Source organism: Oratosquilla oratoria, chromosome 26, assembly GCF_046742065.1.
Source record: "Oratosquilla oratoria isolate Oo_2021 chromosome 26, ASM4674206v1, whole genome shotgun sequence".
Taxonomy (NCBI): Eukaryota; Metazoa; Arthropoda; class Malacostraca; order Stomatopoda; family Squillidae; genus Oratosquilla; species Oratosquilla oratoria.
Window position 1 is genome coordinate 53594630 of NC_134802.1, and position 25413 is coordinate 53620042.

Genomic DNA, 25413 nt, shown 5'->3' on the forward strand with positions numbered 1-25413 from the left:
TACCCTTCCTTTCATTTCCTCCTGTCCAGTCTACCACTTTCATATATATTAGTTCCATAACACAAATAACTTCTTACCTGTTCCATTCTCTCCCCACTCAACTCTACATCAACATTAAACCCTCCACTCTTTAATATCACCACCTCACTGAGAGTAACAGTCAACTTGTTTCTGATATCATATCTTGGGTGTTATTGGGGATAAGAATACTCAACATAAGGGTGTAGTGTATTGCGTACAGGGTGGCAGGCTGAGCAGGTATGGGCTTCCCGTATCACAGACTCTTCATCACTACGCCCATCCGGCCCCAGCCCACCTCATACAGGATCTCCTTAAAATCATTAGATAAAATACACAATAAAATTTCCATATACAATGACAATAATCCAGAAACTGAACAAGATAATTATATAAGGCACTGCCTAAGCTATATAAGCTGTGGTAGTTGCTGGGTTAAGCTGCTGCTGCTGCTGCACAGGGGGCTCCATATATGTATTGCCCTTCTAAGCTACTCTGTATGTATATACCTATATACAAATTCACATTCAACAAAAGAACAGCAGCAGCAACAGCTGGTATGTGATGGCTGACCCTGTCCTGTGCATCACTGCATGAGTGTGTATTTGCAGCTTCAGACAACCAAGGATACAGCTTCTAGTGCAGCTGCTGCCATGTCCACAGCTATCCTGGGGCCAAGCCTCAGAGCATTGCATGCTAGGGCCATGCAGTAGCATTCCATGGTGCCCAGCTGGTCTTCTGCATGTCAGCTTTCCAGGTGCCATGTGTGAGCTATGCCCTTCATGAGACTTGGCTTGGTACTCTTTGTACTTGCATTGATATGTGGATCTGTGCACTGTGCATCAGGAACAAAACATGGTCCCTAGTGCTTTTTAACATCAAGCTTTTATATGTTTTATTACCAAATATATTGAGTAGTATCCCAATGTTAAAACAAGGAAGGATTCTCATTGCTCCATAAAATGTTGCATTATTGAGCAATGAGGAACTTGGCATAACTAAAATGATGGCTGCGGATAAAATATTTTTTACAGCGTCAACGCAGTGAACCAGAGCCAGAAGCCACATCAAGCGCCGCCAAGCCAAACATGTGCACCACATCACTGCTGCACCTCACTCTTAAATCCCACGTCCAACCGGCTTAGAACAGTGGCACAGTGACTGTCTTAGTCCATAAGAGCCCACATCAATACCATATTATCTGCATGTGGTTATGCCTTGCACCAAACCATCCCCTCATTGAGGTGGATGTGTTTCAATGTCACGCTGAGCTCGACTGATTTTCACTTTGTCTTTTGGTGTGTCAGGGTCTCCTGTCTCCATTGCAAACATTTTCATTTTCTCCTTGAAGGTCAATTTTTCTGGGCCCGCAGGCTTCAAAGCTGCCTTCTGGGCCTGCTGCTCCTGTAGTCTACGTAGACGAGGATCCCTGCAATGAAAAATGACAAGTTAAAGACTTTTCCTTACCACTTCAGGCATAAAGAAATCTCATACTTCAATATTCTGTGTCTTGCTACACTGCTTCTGAACTGGGGAGTGGCTGGGAAACAGGGGCGACCCTTCATTCACGTACATACATACATATGGGAGGTAGCCAAAAAGGAAAAGGCATAAAATCATTCCCACCCATTCCATCCCTGAAAACACTCCACACCCCTCCACCCTCCCTCCCATCTTACCACCTCCTAGATGACAGGTCATCCCTGCACCCTGTCCACTGCCCTGGGTCAGAAGCAGTGTCGCAAGACACAGCACATCCACAGCAAGGCCGCTTCATTAAATCGGCGACCCCCCCTCTCCGTCCCCCCATATAAAGGAGAGGACGGGGAGAAATCCCTTTGGGCTGCATCAAAATTTTGCTCACACACACTACCTCACCCCACACCCCACCGCCCATTCCACCTCATGCATCACAACATCTTCCATATACAACCATTCTCCATTCACCCGTCTTCTGTCCTCTCCCGTCCTTCCTCAACAGACATTCCCCTCTTCCCCAAAGCCCCCTTCACCCCATCCATCCATCTCATCCTAGGACGTCTCCTCATGTTCACTCCCTCCACATCTGCCTTCCATACCTCCTTTACTAGTCTTTCTTCACTCATTCTTTCCATGTGTCCAAACCATCCTAATACTCTTTCATCAACCCTGTCTCCCAACTCCCTTTCCACCCCTGTTCTCCTCCTCACCTCCTCATTTCTCACTCTATCCAGCCTAGTAACCCCCATCATACTTCTCAGACACTTCATCTCAAACACATTAAAGCTCCTTCTCTCTTCCTCTCTTATGTTCCATGTTTCTGCTCCATACAGTGCTGTTGGCACAATTACTCCTTTAAACAGTCTCCTCTTAGTATCCATTCCCAAATTTCTATTCCTCATTACACTTTTTAATCCACCAAGGCATTTACTCGCTTCTCTCAATCTACATTCTACCTCCACCTTTACTCCACCTTTTCCTGCCACATTTGCACCCAAGTATCTAAAACTATCCACTTCCTCCAGTTGCTCTCCCTTAATGCACACTTCCAGATTACTGCCACTTTCACCCCTTGTACATCTCATCACCTTTTACCCACATTTATCCTCAGCTTTCTTCTATCACACACTCTCCCAAACTCTGTCACCAACTTCCTCAATCCCTCCTCTGATCCTGCCACAAGGAGATAAAAGAAAATGACTAACAAATGGGTACTGGATGGGTGAAGGGTGGGGAACCCCCACTTTATAAGAAGGAAAAAGAATTTTGGCATATGCCTCCTTTTGTGATTCACCATGGTCTTGGATCACGTGTTGGACTCATGATTGACAGGTGAGGAAGAGAAAGGAAGGTAGGAGAGATGGGGGTGAGGAAAGAAGGGAGGATAGGGGTGAGCAAGGGAAGGAGGGAGAGATAGCAACAGAGTGGAAAGGAGAGGAAAAGAAAGGAAGGGAAGAAAAGAGGGGGTGAGGAAAGAAAGGAGGGGTGGTGAGTAAGGAAGAAAGGGGGAAGTGAGTGGGGAAGGGGGGGGGAAATGAGGCAGCAAGACATGGAAACTAGGGAGAGCAGGAAGGAAAAAGAAGTGAGGGAAGGGAATAAAAGAGGGAGGGAGGATGGGAGGGACAAAGGGGTTAAAGGAAAGAGGATGGGAGAGGGGAAAGGGGAGGGGACGGGGAAAGGGGAGGGGACGGGGAAAGGGGAGGGGACGGGGAAAGGGGAGGGGACGGAGTAAGAGAGGGAGGTCAGTTGGAGAGACGGATGGGAGAGAGGGAGGTACAGAGAAGAACGCAAATCTGCTTACCTGTACACTTCCTGGGCCCCTATTACTCCAGGTGTGCTTGTGGTGTTGTGGTTTGGAGAAGAATTGAGAATCGATTCTGCCTCGTTGATAAAATTCTGAAAAAACAAATAAAAATATATGTTAGTCTTGCAACTGACTGACTGACTGAATTTGCAACCACTCTTTGCATGTTTTGTTCTTTTTTGCTGCCACTTTGCCTTCACCTCTTCATCCCTCCTACACCTGATAAGAACCACACTGGCACACCTGCACTCAGGACACCATCCAGAATTAATGGCCATAATTTTAAACCTTCCGCCACCTCTGGTGAATGCTATTTACCATTAGAAGGTAGAGTTTTACCTAATGTTCTAGTTAAGTGTATTTGGCTTATCAGCTTATCTACAAAACCTACCAATATTTTTCGTAACTATAGTTAACAGAGTTAATTTATACCTGATGTTCTAGTTAAGTGTACTTGGCCTAGCTTATCTACAAAACCAATTTTTTTGTAACTATAATTAACAGAGTTAATAGAATTCTTTCTAATGGTAGAAAGTGATTGCCAGGGCTGGTGAAAAGTTTTAAAAGTATGCCCTAAGACATTATCAACACAGAACAGGCCTAGCCATACATTCAAACTGTCCCAGATGCAACCATCACAAAGGTACACAGAACACCTACTACAATGCCCTACATTAATAATAAATAATCCAGAGGCAACAACACAATATATCTTCTTTTTCACACATGAGGACCTGACCACTGGCAACTGCTTTCCTCTTCCTACAACTTCCAGCTGGTACATACATACATATACCAAGGCTTTTTCCCCCTTACAAGGGAGGTAGCCAAAAAGAAAAAGGCATAAAACCATTCCCACCCATTCCATCCCTAAATACACTCCACTCCCCTCCACCCTCCCTCTTATCTTAGCACCTCCTGGATGACGGGTCATCCCTGCACTTTGTCCATTGACCTGGGTCAGAGGCAGTGTCACAAGACACAGCACATCCACAGCAAGGCTGTGGTAGCTTCCAGCTGGTAGCTTAGAAATAGTCCCACACTGATACAACGCAGACAATAGCCCAAAGTTTCTTTCCTGAGAGAATTGTGGGATGTTCCAAGGATTATTACCAGCCATTGTGGGTGGTAACACATCCATCTTTCCTCTCACACATGTACTACTTATCTCTTCCCTTTCACTCTCATCCATACCACATCCATGAACATTTAATGATCCAATCACCAAGGTTCTGATTGATTACTTATTAAATGCTACACAATTTTATTTCACTGAGGTAATGTCACTGCAATAGGAACAACTTTTACACTTACATTAGGGTCCTCCCTGACATTAGTCTTCTCTTGGTTGGCATTGCTGTCATACGTCAGGTGAGTGTCCACCTGAGGGGCTTCTGAAAACTGTACACGTTTTACGGTTGCATCGCCACTTCTCACACGGCTTGCACTGGCTGGCTGTGGCTGTGGCTGCGGCTGTGGCTGTGGCTGTTGGTGCTGCATAACAGAGTACGAAGATCCACGTTCTGGGGGTGGTGGTGTCTGAAGCTGACTGTCGTATCCATAGTAACCTTGTGAACTGCGCTGATTGTTAACAGGACCATTGGTGAACTGCTGCTGTTGGTGGATGTGTTGTGGTGCCTGCTGGTGTTGCAGTGCCTGCTGTGGGTGCTGTGGCGGTATCTGTTGGTGGTGTGGTGCTTGTGGGTGCTGAGGTGGTGCCTGTGGGTGCTGCGATGCCTGTGGATGGGGCGACTGCTGCCCTCCTGGTGCAGAAACAAGAGTGTCAAGTCTTTGTGTAGCCTGTTGTTGATGATGTTGCACATGATGTGTTTGCTGTTGCTGATGATGGTGGTAAGGAGGCTGAATTTGCCGACGCATGTCTTCCTCCTGACGGCGCTGAGCTTCCCTAAGAATACGCTCCTCCGCTTCTTTCGCTGCCACCAACTCTTGCTGCTTCCGTCTGATTTCGTCAGCTTTCCTTGCACGCTCCTCATCCATGGGTCCACCGCCATTGACACGTTGCTCGTTGGGAATGGTATTATTGTTGTTATTGTTGGTAATGTTGTTGTTCCATTTGTAATCCCGATTACTTTCACGAGTTGCTTCTATGGTTCTCTTAGGATCGTAGTCATCATCATCATCGTTCTCATCATCATCATCATCTTCATTTGTCAAAGCTTCCTCTGCCCGACGCTGAAACTCCCTCTCCAGCTGAAGAGCTCGCATGCGGTCCTCTTCTTGTGGCGTTCTGTATTCCAGAGTCTCCAGAGTGGTGATCTGTTCATCACGCCACTGTCGAGCTGCTTCACGTCGTCGTATTTCATACTGAAACAAAAATACTCAGTTAAGAATTATAGTCTATTTATCTATCTATATACCAAGGGCTTTTCCCTCCCTTATAATATTAGCCAAGTCAAAAGGCACATACCCACTACTACCCATTCCACTTCCATCCACCCTTTCCTCCCTCTCATCATAGTTCCTTGTGGATGATGGGTCATCCTTGTCTCCTGCTCACTGCCCTGGGTCAGGAGCAATGCAGCAAGACACAAATATTGACAATACAAAATGAATTTGCTCTAAGATCCCTTCAATAGAAATCCTACACCATCTATAAAACTGATGACACCCCGTGCCCAGATCCACAAACTTGAGATCCTGAGTCCACTTTGGGGACTATCCACACACAGGGAGCTAAAATGAGAAGGAAACAAGGGTGGTGGATGGGAGTCAAAAGGCATATATCCACCCCCACCCATTCCACTCCCATCCAACACTCCCACCTCCCCTTCACATTAGCTCCTCATGGATGACGGGTCATCCCTGTATCCCACCCACTTCCCTGAGGTGATATTATGAAGCAGAGAGGGTAAACCAGCTTCAGTTGTCAGGGACTACTGTGCAAGTGTTGTGCCCTGATGTGTTGCCCTTGATCCAAGCTGGGGTTTGGGATGACCCTTCATCCTTATGGTACCGACATGAAGGTGTGTTTAATGTGTATGAAGTGGGTATGTGCTGGACTCAGCTATCCCTGTTGCCTTTGGTATTTAAATATATAAAACCCTCTAGCATTATTTCTTTTATTATATATTTTTTTTCTTCTTTTTCAGTTGAAACTTGGTCTCCACACTAGAAAGTCAAAGTATATCTACAACTACACTGGTGTAAAAAAAAAACAAAATATAAACTAAATACTCACCTTCTCCTTTTCTTCACGATCCCATGGATTTGTCTTGTATGATAGCGTATTCTTGGTAGCAGTTGGTGGGAAACCACTGCTACTGCTGCTTGATGTGGACGTACGGTTTTGGAAAAGGGGGTGAGTGGATGTAGGGGGAGGTGGTGGGGGAGGAGATTCTCTGTAGCCACCATCTTCTGGGGGAGGAGGTCGAGGTGGAGCTGAGGTATCACCACCTCCACCACCACTGTGGATGTTATTGTCAAAGACAGCCTGGCGTAGAGGCTTCTCAGGAACGTCTGGGGACATTGGGTAATTACTTGGCTTGGGTTTGGGAGCTGTGGGTGGTGGCTGTTTCGATGGGGGCACAGCATGAGGGGGGTGTTGGTTGTGGGGTGGGTAATGTTGGCCGTGAACTACACCAAAACCTTGTGGACTCATAGGCGTGAAGTGGTTTGGAAAACCTTGCATTTGAGATGTGGGTGGATGGTTATAGGCCTCTTGCTGGAAGGATGTATTTGGTGTATATGACTGTTGCTGTTGTTGCTGCTGCTGTTGCGGGTGGAAGGGTGGTTGCCCTCGCTGCTGTGGTACATGGCCGTTGTGCTTGATTCGTTCATCACGGCGCCGTGCTTCCTCATGATGTTCGACGGCCTTGCCCTCTCCCTGCCTCACATCGTGTTGGGATGCAGGGCGAGGAACATCCATGGCACGCTGTGGCTCACCATCACGATGCATGAACGCTGATCCAGGTCGGTGATGCTGAGGTGGTGGCTGTTGCTGTGGTTGCTGCTGCGGTTGCTGCTGCTGTTGTTGTTGCTGCTGTGGTGGCTGCTGCTGTTGTTGTTGCTGCTGAGGATCTACACCTTGACCTGGGGATCCCATAGGCAGCTGCTGCCCAGACCGCAGTCCACGTTGCGACCCCATGCGAGGATCCTGAGGACCTTGATGGAAGCTCACATTCTGGTAATGACGTTCATCCTCCTGCGGTAAGTGTGGGTTACTTGCCATTCTTGCACCAAGACCTGGGTACCCACCCTCACTCAAGTTCTGTGTGGATCTGAAAAAAATAAAATAGAATGAATAAATAAAAAATGGGGGTTAACCAAATAAATTCAAACCAAGTTTACTCGAAACTATATATTTTACCATCAATGAAAGACGACCGATTCAACAATGACTTACCTAGAGCGGAAAGGATGATGGTGGGGGTACTGTGCTGTGGGAGGGTGTTGCTGCTGTGTGAGAGAGGTGTTGGAGGAAGTGCGGGAGTAGGCTGGGTTGAAGACTTCGTGTGTTGGTGCCTTGGGTCCTCCACTGCCTCCACCCTCACCTGCAAATAAAGAATTCCATGTAGTCTAATGCCTACTCTAGCTAATAATGCACTAATTCACACCCAACCTTCAAAGCATGGTGATAGTTTATGACCTTCACACCTTTAAATCAAAAGTCAAATGTACTTATTTTGAGTACCTTGGTATCTAACCAAAAATATTCCAGAGATACATAACCGTAAGTTCAGTTTTCAATGTTTTGATATTAAAATCATGAAAATGACAAACTCTGAATTATAGAGGCAACATTCTAAAGTACACCTACATATCTTAATTCAATACTCATCAACCACCACTTGTACGGACATGTGGGCCCAGGATGTAAACCCACTTTGGGAATTGGTGGTGCTTTATGTCCGGGCCAATTCTAAGTGGGTTTATGTCCTAGGGCCAAATGTCCACACAAGTGGCAGTTGGTGAGTGTTAGGTTAAGAGACTTCAGTGTATAAAGGTTTTACATCTACAAAACAAATATAGTGTGCCTGACACACCTACATATACCATGGCTTTTTCCCCCTTACAAGGGAGGTAGCCAAAAAGGAAAAGGCATAAAAACATTCCCACCCATTCCATCCCTGAATACACTCCACACCCCTCCACCCTCCCTCTTATCTTAGCACCTCCTGGATGACGGGTCATCCCTGCACCTTATCCACTGCCCTGGGTCAGAAGCAGTGTCACAAGACACAGCACATCCACAGCAAGGCCGCTTCATTAAATCAGCAACCCCCACCTCTCCGTTCCCCCATGCATAAAAGGAGAAGACGGGGAGAAATCCCTTCGGGCTGCATCAAATTTTGCTCACTCATACTACCTCACCCCCCATCCCCCTGCCCATTCCACCACATGCATCACAACATCTTCCATATACAACGATTCTCCATTCATCCCTGTCTTCTGTCACCCCTGACGCACCTACTGCCCCTTTAAAACCTAAGGTCCTCTTGTGGTTTAAATACGACAATCATGCTTTCACAAGCATACATTTTATCCAGGGACATACATATACCAAATGCTGCTTCATTTAATCTGTGACCCCCCCCTCATGCAGAAAAAGAGCAAATGGGAATATAAAGATATATAGTCATAGAAATGGTAACGGACAGTTTCAAGGGAGCAACATAAAGGAGGGACAGTTGTAGTACAAAAGTGGCACAATTCCTCTAGGAGTAGAGATTTTACTCCAACACAGACAAATGGCGTGTGACTACAGTCCATAAGAGTGCCTCAAAAGCAATGCATGCATGCTGCCAAGATATCAATACTGCAAGACAACATGCAGTCACAACCCAGTGCAGGGTATTGCTGTGTCTTGCTGCACGGTTTCTGACCTGGGCAGTGGGCAGGATGTAGGGATGACCTGTCATCCAGGAGTAGCCAAGAAAATAGGGAGGGGGGGGTAAATTGGAGTGGACTATGTGGAGATGAAATGGATGAGAGTGGATTTGCCTTTTGACATTGGCTACCTCCCTTGTAAGGGTGAAAAAGCCTTTGGTATATGTATCTCCTGTGGGGAGGAGGAAAGAATTCTACTACCATAGTTACTTTTTGAATCATAAAGGAGACAGGGATAAGCCTTCATCCACAAGGAGCTAAGATGAGTGGAAAACAAATGGGTGGTGGATGAGAGTGGAATGGGTGGAAGTGGGTATGTGCCTTGGCTAGCTCCCTCCTTTGTAGAAGTAAAGAGACTCTCGGTAAATAGTCTGTAAACTGTTTAGTTTCCTTCTGTTGGCCAAACCCTTGATGTTAGCATATTTATTTTCTTGATTTTTACTGTTAGGGGTCTGATGAGTGGGTTGAAGGATATGCGAGTATTGAAAGTGAGGCCTAGGCTTCTCTCCAATAGTTGGAGTTGGCCATTCATTTTCATTGTTGGATGTTTCTTTCATTCATGGTTGTCTTGCTGCATTGCCTCTGACCTGAGCAGTGGGCAGGGAACAGGAATGGTCCTTTGTCCACAGGGAGCTTGGATGGGGGATGGCAAATGGGTTTTTGGACAAGTGTGAGACTTAGAAACTGACGAAGGCAATGGAAACAAAACTAAGGATTGCATAGAGGAGAATAGAGATATCAATGATGGGAATGATGCTGAGAGAACAAAAGAGAGCAAGTTGGGTAAGAGAACAGACTAGAGTGAAAGATATTGTGGAGGCAGTAAAAGAGAGGAAGTGGAATTGGGCAGGTAAGTTAGCGCGAACGACTGATGAGCGATGGAGCAAGTGTGTTATTGAGTGGATGACATGAGAGAGGACTGAATGGTGGGTATATATTTTGAATCAGCCAATCCCATTCCCCTATAAAAGGGAAAGGGCCTTTTGGTAAATATGGCTGACTGGGGTAAGCAATGTCACTGATGACCCGAACTATCCCAGCACTCTTTCATCCACCCTATCAGCCAGTTCCACCCATGCTCTCCACCTCTCTTCCAAATTTCTCACTCTATCCATGCCTGTAGCTCCCACTATACTTCTTAAACACTTCATCTCAAACATGTTTTGACTTTTTCTTTCCGTTTCCTTCATATTTCATGGCCATAATCATTTCCATGTACAGCCTTCTCCTTGCATTCATCTCCTGGTAATACACTAACACAACATTGACAACAGTCTAGCATTTCTCCCCAGAGATCTATCAGAGGACCCAGAGACTGTTGACAGCCAACTGTAAGGCTCTGAGTTTCCAGTCAATGAAACTCAAAACAATGACTATTATTATTGTACAACATTTTACCCATTGCTTTTTGTCCTCATCAAGAGTGGGGGTGCTTTGTATATTTTCTTTCAAATTATAGTTATATTTGAATAATATATAACATGGACCTAGGCACATTTAAGTTAAGCTGTGTCAGGCACTGAAAATTTAAGTATAATCAAATACTAACTAGCATTACACAACCAACTTATTGGCACAAAATATGTAAGACACAATGGTGACAGTGAGTACATACTATTTAGTGATGGTACAGATTTTGAAGCCTGGATACGTGCTGGGTGAGGGGGTTGTGGTTGATTGTTGTGATCGTGGTTGTGTTCACGAAGTACTTTAGACGGCAGGTCACGTTCACTGTGGTGACGGCCTCCACTGTGGTGACGACCCCCAGTGTGGTAACCTGCGTACCAAGTAATTTGAATTAGTTACACGATTACACATCTCCCGATTACATCCCAATCTTCCAAAGCTAGAGATTTCGTTTTCTGACTAATCAAAAGCTCACACCTACTGTTTAAGTGATGTATCACTAACAGGTACAGACAACATACAATGACTATTGAAATGGCTACCCTGAAGGAGTCTACAGATTACAACATTGAGGAATAAAATAAAAATTTACTTATTATCCTCTGGACACCCTGAATCAAATGTTTCTTATACTACCCCTTTTTTCATGCAAAATAAAAATCTGTAACTCAGACATGCAAAATTCTCAAAATAACTTAATCCAATAAAAAAAAAATACTCAATACTTTACAAAGAAAAATTCCATCAAATAATCAATGCCACTACAATTTTTGCATAGCTTTTCCGTACAGCAAAAGCTCAATAATGAACTACCATACAAACACTGTGAGTGAAATAAACTGGAAAAAAAATCGCACACGAACAAATAAAACTTCAATCAAATAAAATTGTATTTTTGTGCAGGTTATAAAATCCAAAACACTATGACACACTGAAACAAATCAATGCTTCAAGTGAGAACCAAATAGAAGAAAACATCCTGAAAATGATGGATCTGACGATGAGAGGCAAGGGTGCGGCACACTCGCTAAAAGTGACACAGGGTACACGACGAAACAGTTGTACGTGACGACAGGATGGAAAGAAGCAGTGCATCATGCTGAATAAGCAGATTTGTTTAACAAAACATTGTGGTGTGCTAGCGCATGCAGGGCACATCCATGTCCTGTCGATGGGACGGACGAACGGACAGAGACAGAGTAGAAGTGGTTCTCACTGCGTGCCACGTGGGCTCAATCAGTTACCGATGGGGGCAGCAACGTGGGGTGGCAGGCGATTAGGACGTGGGTCACCTGAGGAACAAGAGGGAGAGGAAGAGGAGGAGGAGGAACAAGGGCCCTTTGTCGAAGCCCCTTGGTGTGCAGGTGAGGTTGGGGGTGAGTGGAGTAGTAACGAGGGTGAGGACTGGGCCAGGCTGGGCGCTGTGCCGAAGTGACGTGGTGGATGGTTGCCGCGCTGGCAGTGTGGTGGCTGAGGCGTTGTTTGGACCGCAGCCGTGCTGAAAGAAGGTCGAGAAGGAAGGAGCGGGTACGTTGTGCGGGACAACAAGGGAGGAACTGATGATGGGGTTGTCTGGAGAGTAGGGGATGGCCCTTGTGCTTGTAATGTCTGCTGTGCTCCTCCTCCCTCGTTCTGTGCTGATATGTCACAAAGACTTCGCCAGGGCTTGGATTCATCATGCTGCTGGCAGCTCAGGTCGATGCCACTGTCATTGCCTAGGTGAGCAGGAAAGGAGCCACGGCGGTGAGCACAACCCACGCCGTGGCCCACATCTCGTCGAGACCAGGATGATGATGCAGACGATGACGTGGACAAGTTACATGAGCTGCTGTCCGAAGGTAAAGTGTATGTGTACTTGGGCAAGTGAGGATTGGTCCTGGTCTCATCCAACCTACGGTGCTCTATCCCCACCTCCACACGCTCAGATGGAATCACCGATATCACGGGAGGTGGGTACAGAGGCGTTTTACTGGCCTGTGGAGGCCCTAGACTCGGTAGGGACGCACCTAAGGAGGACAGTTTGGAGTGAGCAGGGGGTTGCCTAGGAAGGCTGCCCGAAGGAGACCAAAGGTTCACACTTGTACCTTCTGCACTGTTGGCTGCAGCTGCAGCAATGTTGGGACTGGACCGGCTGTTTGCAAGGTTGGATGTTGATGTTGGCGGGTGTGCATGACGAGGTGGCTGGTTCCAGTCAACAAGCCGCTCATTATAACCTCCCATGTTGGGCGCTGACTGGCTGTTGGGCATCACTGCACCTCGAGAAGTGTCTTCCGTGCGTGGCCGCATCTTCCCAAGTGATGCTAGAAAGTTAGTAGCCATGTAAGCAATTGTACTTCATGCACGAGGCGTGTTGCAGGCCAGGGGGCCAAACCCCACCCTGAACTGCTCCACTATGTGTTAATGCTCTAGCTACAAGACACAACAGTGTTATTAGTCTATCTACGAAAAACACAAATCATTAGTCTAGGTAATGAGCACACTTAAGCTGTTATATGTCCAATGTGGTATCCTGAATCTCGCTAATTCAATTAATACACACTCAAATGGTGATGGGGAAGCATGGATGTTGCAAGTGTAGGATGTCAACTTCAAACCCATTCAACTCCGATGACAAGATGTCTTGTCATTTGGTCAAATAAAACAAAAAATCATAAAAGACCAAAATGTTTGATCAAACACCAGAAAAATATGGCGTCAGTCCTCGTGCGGTCAATCGACTGACGTCATATTTTTCTGGTGTTTGATCAAACATTTTGGTGTTTTTTTTTTGTTTTTTACCAAATGGCAAGAATCTTGTCATCGCAGTTGAATGGGTTAATAAAGGCACTTTAGGAGGCAAGTGTAAAATTAACCATTTATCTACCTACTTATCTATCTATTTACTTTTTTGATGATACCTGTACATCTAAGATTATGGCAATGTGACCTGAAGAGGCTTTCTTCGGAAAATGGTTTTCAAATGACGTGATTCATCAGGCTCAAAGAGCCAAATCTTGGGATACTTCAGGGTTTTAAAGTCAAGCTTGTGGAAACTATTAGTTCTTCAACCACAAAGGCTACTTCAGATTGTTGTCAGCAAGAAAGCCAAAAAGTTGTTTATAATCAAACTGGGATGGTAAAGCACAAGAGAGAGGGTGGAAGTGGGGTAGTAGTAATTATTAATTCACTGCAAGCTTCAATTCATATTGTGTGAGTAATGAGTCCATGATAAGTTACACACAAGTTTACTAACGAATAGCTAACCCTATTGACTTTGAAATTGAAGGAGAAACATGAATTTCCCTGAATACTATACAACCTTTAGAATCCTATTTAACTTGGATTGTAGTACACATGCCCCTACTCGGCCATTTCAAGTATATGTAACAATATATATCTTGTTTGCATGACTAATGTTGCTAAAAGAATGAAGAAGTATGTGATACAAAGAATGTATCTATACAAAGAATGTATCTATAAACGAGCTACACAGAGTGGCAGTAGTAGTGCTTACACTAATGTCCATAACCTTAACCCAGCACTCATGATACGATGACACGAGAAGAAAATCGTTACGCTACCTCTGCTGGACTGTGGCGATGGCTGTGAGAGGAGGGTGGCAAGACCGTGGTATATAGCTCCTTGCCGCGCTACGTCGAGAGTCACCACAGGACCCGTTTCCATCATATACTCCGCAGCCTTCTCCTGTGATATTCCGACAAGTGACTTGCCGTCAACACTTAATAGCTGATCACCTGCCTGAAGTCTTCCATCCTGTAAGATGTATACAGTGGATTAGAGAAAGAAAATTCAATTTTTTTTAAAGGATGAATAGATGGTGGTGACTTGGTTCATGGGATGGAGAGCTTTCATCCACCATTGCCACCACCATGACATAATTACCCATATTTGTCTTAACAAAAAATGAGTAAGCTGGGTGTGCCCGCATAATATCAGATAAATACATTCTACCAAATTGAAATATAAAAACGATATACCATGCAAAATTGTCCTCCTGTATCAAGAATAAAAAGGATTCCTAGTTGGTCTCTTTGTTAACTTTACGTCATTCTTTTAGTTTGAATTGCAATTTACTAGACCTAAAAATCTCGCCTACAAGCACACTCTCAACAGTTAATTGTATCTATGGACATTTAGTATATACTTTAAAATATTTTGAAAAAGTTTTCTCAACTTCTGCGAAACTATGCCTTACATCGGGACATGGGTCATCACTTTGGACAAAAAGAAAACGAAAAACACACGTATACATATCTAAATGTGACAATTGGAAATTAAGTTGAAACTGTACATGAATTTAAGCCTAGGTTTGATAGAAAATTAGAGAATAGAAGATGGGACCCAACGAGCGTTGCTCCATTCCTGTATAATACAATCAATCAATCACTCAAATCAACCATCCTGAGTCCACTGCTGAACAAAGGCGTCCTTCAAAGCATTCCATGATTCGCAATAGAGGAATACAATTAGGTAAATACACACACACAGAAATGGCCACACAACTCCACGTGACACACACGTACACACATATGGTGCGAGGAGTTCACGCCAAGAGGCGCTTATTTGCGACCGAGAGCGTTACCTTTGACCTTTGGACTTCCAGGGAGTGTAAGATCAGTAGCTTCTGGATTCGGATGCGCGACTGCTACCTCGCCAAGTACGACCAAGGCAAAAGCACCCGTACACGTGTACGTGTATATGTGTGATTCACCATGGTCTTGGATCACGTGTCGGACTCGTGATCGACAGCTACTACCCTCCCGGAAGAGAGCTCATATATGACCGATCTATGGGTAATGCTGTGACCTTACACACACGCACACACCCAACTCCCCGCCCATGAGTTGGAGTAACAACTCGCAGTGCAGCGATACTAAAATTATTTCAGCCCTGGGCGGAAGTCGAACCCGGACCGCCGTAGTGGCAGGAGAGAACTTTAACCACAGCGCCACGAGGTGTGTGTTTATGGTCACCGCTTTACCCACAGATCGGGTCACACATGAGCTCTCATCCAGGAGGGTAATAGCTGTCGATCACGAGTCCAACAAGTGATCCAAGACTGTGATGAAACACACACACACACACGAATTTCGACAGGCTATAACCATAATGGAGACTGGCAAGAGCAATTGTGCGCCGCCCGCATGACACTAAACAGGAAATTGACCCTTTGTGAAGTAAACAGTGACAATTGTACTCCAGTGACCACGCGAACCTGTGCCCACGACACGAACTCTTCACTCCTGTACCCACACAAGCTCATATCCTGTGGACACACTGACTCGTCACACGGTCAGCAAACTAACGTCTCACCCTGTCATCACACCAAGTCTTCGTTTCTTGGATGTCCTAACTCGCTACTCTTATGTCTACATAAATTCTCGATCTAGTGCCCCCACTAAATATTCACCCCGTGACCATCACTAATTGTACTCACACTAACTCGTTCTGTGAGCTCACTAACTCGTTACTCTATAATCACACTAACTTTTCGTTTCGGTGTCAACACTAACAACAACTCTCTGCCTAATGACCGAAGTAAATTCCTCAACTTTCGCCAACAATGACACTTCCCCCACTGCCTGTGCCATTCCACTTTAATCAATCAGTCAACCAGCCATTTGAAGTCCACTGCTTGACAAAGGCCTCTCCCAAATCCTCCACAAGTCGCAAAACTATGCCAACCTCTTCCACGTCACTCCCGCTAACTTCTCAATCTCTCCACTTCAATCAACCAATCAATCTATTTCACACTAAACGGGTGGACCGCTTTCGACCCACTAGGGGAGCTCACCTGATCAGCAGCGCCTCCTGCTACCACGCTTTTGATGTAGATGCCAAGCTTGTCTTGGTTGACTCCCTGCAACAGAAGAAGAAACAGACGTCAGTACTCAACATAGTAATTTTATGCAAGACAACAAAAATAATAAACCAATAAATACCTACTTAATAATAACAATAATAAAAATAATAACAATATCAATAATAATAATAATGATAATAATAACTGAGAGAATCACTGGTCTGTGACGTGTTACGTCACCGCTACATTAACATGTGGAAGTCCATCCACCGCAAGGACTGCTTGTGGATTTCGAGATTCTACTTGTGGAGAAGCTCTTTGAGGGTTCTTTGGGCTGAGCATCTGGGTGAACAGCGACAACAAGTGATGAGTTTACACCAGGAGGCAGTTAGGAGTGACCGAAACCGTCATATTTGCTCTACACGCCAGACAGCTCGGGCAAGATGCAGTCACTGGGACCACGGGGCTGCTAGGAGATCTCGAAGCTCAATACGCTTTGTCAGACTCGCTCTGTCTGCCATATATACTCTCGTTTTAATTCTAAAACACGCCAGAAAAACGACCTTTCCCAAGTGTCCGAAAAGGTAATTAGATTTAGTACATAAACTTCAATTGCAGTTCTACATACACTCTCTGAAGAAGTTCTACGCGAACGAAACGTTAGAGTGTTTAGGGTTCCGTGCCTTCCCCTGTGTTTATGTTCTCCATCATCCAAATATCTCGTGTTAATATATGGTATCTTAGTCGCTGCAAGCACACGCATACGGTGATGCAGATGCCAGCGTCATTGAAGGCAAACATATAACACCACGAGAGCCTGAGCACTTGTGTCAGCGGACATTTGACGGTCGCCCCCACGTGCCGGGTCACGAAATGGCCCTTGACCCGTGATAGGGAGAGCGAAAAGAGAGAGAGAGAGGGGGAGGAGGGAGAGACACAAAGAGAGAGAGAGGGGGGGAGGGAGAGAGACAGAGATCAGCCTTTTCTGAACCCAAGACTTAGAGTCATATGCGTTTATAATCATAGTTTAATTAATCTATAATTAATCAATTAACTATGTAAGCTTTTAGCACGATAATTTTCAAAACAGCGAGGTTCTCCATACATCTTTGTTCTCGTTGTCGCCTCATGATTCCATTCGGCTCTGGAGAAAACGGAGTCGATTTCAACTCTGTCTTCTCCCGAGTTCCCCTCCCCCTCCCCGAACAAGCTGAATAAAATAGCCTATTCTTTTTTCGAAAAACAAAAACAAAAAACCTAAAAGTACGTACTGTCAGATTCTAAAGTTCTACAGCAACTTTTGTTTTCCCCAACCGCTACAAAATGATGCCTCGATCGAACAAATACCGTTTCAGAAATTAATAAAAAAGAAAAATCAAGTCAAAATACTGCTAAAATAAACCCAATATTTTTCTAGCGCGTGACGCATCACCACCTCAGATCAACGACACGGCAAATGTGTCGGCGAACTTTGGGCTCCCCGTCCCGCTGAAGTGGTCCACGGGTCAGATGACGACGACGCAGAGGGTGTCGAGAGCCAGTCCCCTTGGTTGTCGCGCCCCCTCGATCCGGGTTGTAATCGGGCGAGGTCGCGAGGTCACCGCGCCCGCGTGTCTGGTAATGTGTGCATCATCGGTCGTGCAGGCGGCGGCGGCGGCTCCCACTGCAACGTGCACAGTGCTCCATGTGCACGCCAGTGGGACACTCGCGCAGTTACTGAGCTGTTTATTCTTTCAAGTGTGTGTGTGTGTGTGTGTGTGTGTGTGTGTGTGTGTGCGTGTGTGTTTGTGTTTATGACAAACGTAAATAGATTTTATTCGGCTGAGGTGCGCCGTCCTGGTGAAGACTCCAAGTGTGGCACCCAGTGCCAGGGAGATGGAGGAACAAGAAGAAGAGAAAGGGAATGAAGAGGAGGAAGAGGAGGAGGAGAAAGGGGATGAGGATGAGGTGGAAGAGAAGGAAAAGGAGAACGAGGAGAAATGAAAGGACCAAGAAGAGAAGAACGAGGAGGAGGAGGAACAATGGAAGCAGCAAGAAAAGAAGGAGAATGAGGAGGAGGAGAAATGAAAGGAACAAGAAGAGGAGGAGAAATGAAAGGAGGAGCAAGAAGAAGAAAAGGAGAATGAGGAGGAGGAGAAATGGAAGGAGCAAAATAGAAGAAAGAAGAAGAAAAGGAAAATGAGGTGAAGAAATGAAAGGAGGAGCAAGAAGAGAAGAAAGAGGATTGAGGAGGAGGAGGAGGAGGAATTACTGAGTGGCACCTCTGCGTCTTGTGTCAGCTCGAGCTAAACACAAAGATGTCGTCCGAAACCAACAACTCTGTGATCGAATCCAGACTAAACATGCAAATGTTCTGATAAAATTAATGTCCTCCATCGCACGTGCACACACACACACACACACACACACACACACACACACACACACACACACATACAAATGAGTTAATTAAAGAGTACAGCTTTCTAAAGAGAACAATAGGAGGCTGGAGTAAATTACCCCAAAAGTGACAAGAGGTCAATGATACAGAAAACTATATTTGAAAGAGATATGAGGGCCACAAAGAGGCAAGAAACACACACACACACACACACACACACACACACACACACACACACACACAGAGAGAGAGAGAGGAAAAGAGAGGAGAGAGAGAGAGGGAGGACAGGAGGAAAAGACCCCGAGAGAAAGAAAGGGGAACACACACACGAATACACACACACACACACACACACACAGACACACACACACACACTTACACTTAAACAACAGGACTCCCAATAACCCTAAGCCACTCCAAATCCCTGTCCGGTGTTCTGCTGAACGAGATTTTGTTTTGCAAACTCAACAGCAATGCTTTCAGAGACTTCAGCCATCCAGTGCGTGGTAGTGGGCAACCACTGATCAATACGTGGTAAGTGGAACTCCAACTTCTGACTCTTCTATCCACTTCAGGGCAGCTGAAGTGGTTCAAAAGACGAGATGCGTTCCGGATGAAGACTTTCTCAACAAGAGAACAGAACAGAGCCAATCTCCTCTCCACACCGTCAATGCATCCAGGGGAATTACTTCATTCTTCTCACACACCCCCACACCTCGTCTCCTTCCTTGAGGGACTATCACACTGAGCTATTTTTCCTCCGACATCTTACCTCAAACGTTCTTTTGAAAAAATATGTCTTCCCTTATAGAAATATAGATTTACAATATTTTAGTTCAATATTCAGCTTTGCTATATATGAGGGAAAGATAATTTGATATTTGGAGATTTTAAAAATAGAATATTGGAACCGAAGTAGTTTTCAGTCAAACGAACTCAACTACCAACGCTGGCGAAGCCCGTGGAAGCCCAGTGTGATAACCCTTTCAGATTGGACAGGGCTGAACCCGCATCTCATAAACACTGTAGATACGGGAACTGACGTCCAGAGGGCGTGTGCGTGCGTACGTGCGTGTGTGTGTGTGTGTGTGTGTGTGTAAGTGTGTGTGAGGGAAACGAAGGGAGCATTTACACAATCAAACCTGGTTTGTCAAACCTAGTGTCTGAAGTGATGTTTGACCGTGGGAATGGGGCTATTTGGTTGTCAAGCACGTTTGACAAACGTGTTTGACAAACAAATACCCCCATTCACACGGTCAAACATCACTTCAAGTATTTATTTGACAAACCGGGTTTGATCGTGTAAATGCCCCCTTACGTCAGTACTATACACAACACGTACTGAACCTCATCAAGCCTGATTAAGCCACAAGGGATAGGCCGAAGACTCTGCAGTGAATCCCCCCATGGGTAAATACTTAGAATGAGAATGTGGATATTTGTTTTGTTTTGTACTGATTTAATGCACATTTGACACGAACGGTCGTGATGTGACACAAACTCGCGGAGGAGTTAGGACAAAGCCGTAACGGCACTGTGCAGAGTTAACAGTAAGACACACACACACACACACACACACAGAGAGAGAGAGAGAGAGAGAGAGAGAGCTTATGTCACCCTTGACACCAATGATCCTTCTCCTTTTTCTTCTTGGTTTGAGTTCAGGTCCTGCTCGCTTGGGCTCTTGACTTCAATGGGACAAACCCAACCCCAAGCCAACATAGAAGTCATACTTGGGAGACAAAGGCAGTCACTTGAGGGATGGGTGGGTGGGAAGGGGGAAGGGAGGGAAGGGAAGGAAGGGGAGGGAAGGGAAGGGAAGGGAGAAGGAGGCAGAGAGGTATAAAGGGCAATTGGGCAAACCCGTTTGAGAGAGAGAGAGAGAGAGCAATACCGTGACGGAGAGAGAAAGAGAATGCACACGCGCACGCGCACTCACACAAACTCGATGACGCATCGCCAGATTTAGAAAAACTCCGACACAGCTACTCCTTTCTTTCCTCCTCCGTGACGACTTCTTCGCCTACTCCACAGTCCTCCTTCACAAGTCCTACTTGAAGCAGCCACTTGCACCTCCTCTGGCTGTGCTCACTCCCACTTGACAAATTACAGCCTCCAATTGGTCCATGCGAGGGCTCCGTAGTATATATATAAGTGGCGTCCAATAGTGGCTCTATGACGTCACGATGCCCTCATGGTCCACCCCGATCCCGTTTTCTTTCTTCCTTTCTTTGGGATTGAGCGATCACTTGTTGGCGGCGTTCTTCGCCACCCTTAGGGGTGCTCTGGCTAATTCTGCATTTTCCCTCCTGACAAGTGTCTTATCATTTTGTGTGTGTGTGTGTGTGTGTGTGTGTGTGTGTGTGTGTGTGTGTGTGTGTGTGTGTGTGTGTGTGTGTGTGTGTGTGTGTGTGTGTGTGCTATTTTCACTCCCAACAAGGGTCTATTTTTTCTTTGTGTGAGGGCATGTGTGCGAGGGCATGTGTGTGTGTGTGTGTGTGTGTGTGTGTGTGTGTGTGTGTGTGTGTGCGTGTGTGCGTGTAGTGGGGTACTTAAGCCAATTCTATATTTTCACTCCAAACAAAGATCTATTTTTTGTGTGCGTATGTGTAGACGTGTGTCTATGTGTGTAAACGTGTGTATACACCGAGACTAAGCAACCTTCGGCGTCATTCAGTCTTTACTGAAGTGGAATACGCTACAGTTCCTCATGGTACTTGTTGCTTCACTTGTAAGTACTACAGTGGCTGGGTTCTTAGGGGCGAACGTGTTTACGTCTTATATTTACGATACGAGTCTCCGAGGTCGTACAGGGCTCATCCACGTCGTAAATTACGACCCCAAAGATACCATACCCTCCCCACGGCTCCTTATAAGTGGAGGAGACTGTACATAGTAAAAGGCCTGTGAGTATTAACACTCTAACGTCGAAGAAACCACCTCGTTTTTAACACTTCTGGATGCTATAGGTTATTTGTTTTGGCCGAATGAAATCGCCAGGCGGCAGCCTGAATTAACACAGTGGGAATAAAAACCTACAAAAAGTTTCGTCGATAAAAGTTTGGCTCAAGTCTGGGGTATGGTCTAGTCCAGGTCTATGGAGACGTCCACGACAATCAAACCGGCCGACAGTACAAAGTATATACACAGAAAGCCAAGTAATAAATAAATAAAATTAAAACTTATTAAAAACAAATACATACATAAAACAAGGAAACGGGTTTACTGACTGACGAAAACATGGTTAACAATGAACGAAGGCGTTTAACTTAGCAAACGTATACGCATAACCACACAAACGATACAGCTCTGAGCTGACACCAAAGTATTTTCCCCCTAGATATTTTCCCCTAGATCCCTAAATATTCCCTATATAGATATTCCCTATCTAGATATTTCCTAAATACATTTTACTGTGTCGTCTATACAAAACGTTGACTATGATGAAACTCTTCTTTGGTTTTCTTCTGGTTGGCGCTAGAGGGGTGGTCCTCTCACGCAACGAGTAGACGATTAATTGTCAAGTCACCAGGACTGAATGCTCCGCTTTGGGTGTGGCCTACGTCGTGCTAAGTCAACCTTAGCACATCTCTCTCTCTCTCTCTCTCTCTCTCTCTCTCTCTCTCTCTCTCTCTCTCTCTCTCTCTCTCTCTCTCTTATATCCCATCTATTTATTTTTTATTTTGTATGAAGTAAATGAAGCTGTCTGAGCGCACAGGGCAAAGGTGACCACACGCACACACGGCGCATTGGTTGCGTTCGCAACCGCTAGTCCTGAGGTCCGAGTTCGATCCCCGCCCAGGGCTGAAATAATTTCAGGAATTACTGCACTGCGAGCTGGAATGCGTGACCGTGAGCGGTTGTGTGTGTGTGTGTGTGTGTGTGTGTGTGTGTGTGTGTGTGTGTGTATGTGTGTGTGTGTGTGTGTATGAATGTGTGTGTGTGTGTGTATGGGCGCGCGCGCGCGTGCGTGTGTGTCAGGTCACAGCCTTACCCATAGACTGGTCATACATGGGCTCTGAGCTCTCATCCGGGAGGATAACAGCTGTCGATCAGTCCAACACGTGATCCAAGATCATGGTGATAAACACACACACACACACACACACACACACACACACACACACACACACACACACACACAAACACACCTGGAAAATATAATGAACGATAACTTCTGACACATTTACGTGTTACCACACGCTGTTTCACATCCTTTCGTACGCTGTTGTGGCAAAGCTTCCCTTTTTTGCTGACGCCCCGTAAGTGCTCAACCACGGCAATGCCCCTTCCTCGGGTGTGCAACGTCACGGCCAGGTGTGCAACGGGGGCAACCCGCACGCTTGCTCAGAATCAGCAAAAGAGTCTTCATCCACAACCGAACTCTAATTCAGCGTTTCTCAACCCTTTTACCCTTGCGTAACCTTTAAAATAAATTTCATGTCTCAAGGAACTCCTGCGCAAAAAAAAAAAAAAAAAAACATATACCATCTTTCTCATTTTATTTTCATCGTCGTAATAATAGGTTAGATAGGATGATGTCTATATGACATTATTACAATAACCAAGAATATGTCGTGCGTGTTTAATTATATTACGTATACGAAATTAAGTAAAAAAAAAATCAAAAATGCATAAGCTTATCTCACTTGTTCTCGCGGAACCCTTAGGGTCCTTTTGCGGAACCTTAGGGTTCTGGGGAACCCTGGTTGAGAAACGTTGCTCTAATTGGTCTGCCTTAACACCAACCATGACGGGTTTAATGAAGGTTTTAAAATGTTCATCATTTATAAGAATGTCTCGAACCCAAAGGCCAGAAATGAGGATTTTTTTTTTTATTATTTGTGTATTTTATTGGCTTGTGTGACTTTTGGGTCAGTTTGTACAGTCGCGGGTAAAAAATAATTAAACGGTTTCAAATTGTGAAATTATGTTTGTTGCTGATTATCTTGGGTCTCTACAGACAAAATTTACTCTAGAAATATTTTTACAGAAAAAATACACAGGTAATAAGGTTTTTGTTTAACAGTGGAAAAGCTAAAGGTGGATCACATCTTTGTACTAACACCCTCACTATCACCATCACGTACTTTAACACCACCAGCATTTGATTGCTACTTCCATCACACTGGGCTATTTTATCTCCGACCTCCGATTCCTCGGCGGTACCGCTCACCTCCAAAACTTTTCCCGGAACAAAAATAGTTTGTAATAACCTAACGGCAAACTTTTTTTTTTTTTTTTTTTTTACAACAAATACACAGAATGTCATTTGACATGCTGGAGGAAAACTGCGGGCTGCAAATTTGCTCCAGCTGTCGGAGGAAAATAGCCCAGTGTGATACCGCCTCTCCACCTCTTAAGGGGGTGACATTCTGGACACAGACCCTCGATGGGGTTGAGAGCACTGTGAAGCACTGTGGTTGCCTACATTCCTGGCGTGCCCGAAGAAGGGGAGAGGAGAGGGAAGGGGGGAGGGGAGAGGAGAGGGAAGGGGGGAGGGGAGAGGATAGGGAAGGGGGGAGGGGAGGGGCGAGGGAAGGGGGGAGAGGAGAGGGGAAGGAAGCGAGGACAGTAAGGGAGGGATAGTGAGGGGAGGGGAGGTAAAGAGGGAAGGATCAGGGATGGGGAGAGGAGGGGAGAGGGTAAACGAGGGTGTGGTGAGGTAAAAGGGAGGGTGAGGCGGGGAGGGGGGGAGTGGAGGAAAGGTGGGTGGGGAGAGGAGGGATGGGGAAGAAAGGGAAGGAAAGGAAATGGAAGGGAGAGGAGGAGAGTGGGAGGTGTTCCAGCTATCCAAACTCTCTCTCTCTCTCTCTCTCTCTCTCTCTCTCTCTCTCTCTCTCTCTCTCTCTCTCTCTCACGGGGGGAGAGACCCTCCCACCTGAATAAAATAGTCTTGTTTCAACCAGAACCAAATATGAAAAGTCGGTCACACTGTTGAAGAGGTCACCTCTCCTTAGGTGCGGAGAGGAAGGAGTTTCTCAACTGAATAAAATCGCTTGGCGGCACCTGGAAAGGCTGAAGACGTTGCCGGGGAAAACGATATCAAAGGATTGACCACAACAGTTATACCCAATAGAAAAATAAATAAATAAATAAATAAATAATAATAATAATAAATAAATATATAAATAAATAGAAATAAAATAAGTAGATAAATGAAATAGATAAAATATATAAAAAATAAATATAATAATAGTAATAATATAATAAGATAAATATACAAATAAATAGAAATAAAATGAGTAGATAAATAAAATATATAAAAATAATAAATAAATATAATAGAATACAGAAAAAAAAATCATTACATGAACTGAACTCTCCTGTTACTGTAAGGCAAGACAATGTTGTCGTTTGTCGTGTGTGACAACCAAGAACACCACTTTTCGTCCCACGGTGGACAAACCACAGCACGGGTGTTCCCTTACCGTAACACGGCAGAAGGAAACACGAATACGTCAGAGACCCCAGAGCAGCAGCCTTTCAAAAATCACAAGAATTCCCCCGCCCCCAAAAGTCGATATACATGGGTCACTTTACTGCCCGTACGAGGGGTGATTAAAAAAATTAAATAAATAAAATAAAAATAATAATAATAATAATAATAATAATGATAATAATAATAACGATAATAAATAATTAAAAATAATAAAAAATGAAAATATAAACAAA

General features: G+C 45.0%; 1 protein-coding gene across 7 annotated transcripts in view; it reads right to left on the minus strand.

Moving 5' to 3' along the window:
• Positions 1-216: 216 nt before the first annotated feature.
• Positions 217-25413, minus strand: part of LOC143039592 (afadin-like) — an 879482-nt gene continuing 854285 nt past the window's right edge. For 6 of the 7 annotated variants that reach the window (XM_076209825.1, XM_076209828.1, XM_076209824.1 and 3 more), the window contains 9 exons: positions 16350-16415; positions 14116-14308; positions 12640-12855; positions 10764-10925; positions 7665-7812; positions 6501-7539; positions 4616-5626; positions 3299-3393; positions 217-1447 (listed from right to left, as the gene is read on the minus strand). In XM_076209825.1, the coding sequence (XP_076065940.1) occupies positions 1255-1447; positions 3299-3393; positions 4616-5626; positions 6501-7539; positions 7665-7812; positions 10764-10925; positions 12640-12855; positions 14116-14308; positions 16350-16415 (3123 nt within the window). In that variant the 3' untranslated portion in view covers positions 217-1254. The remainder of the gene's footprint in view (positions 1448-3298; positions 3394-4615; positions 5627-6500; positions 7540-7664; positions 7813-10763; positions 10926-12639; positions 12856-14115; positions 14309-16349; positions 16416-25413) is intronic. The other variant, XM_076209829.1, reaches the window with a different exon arrangement.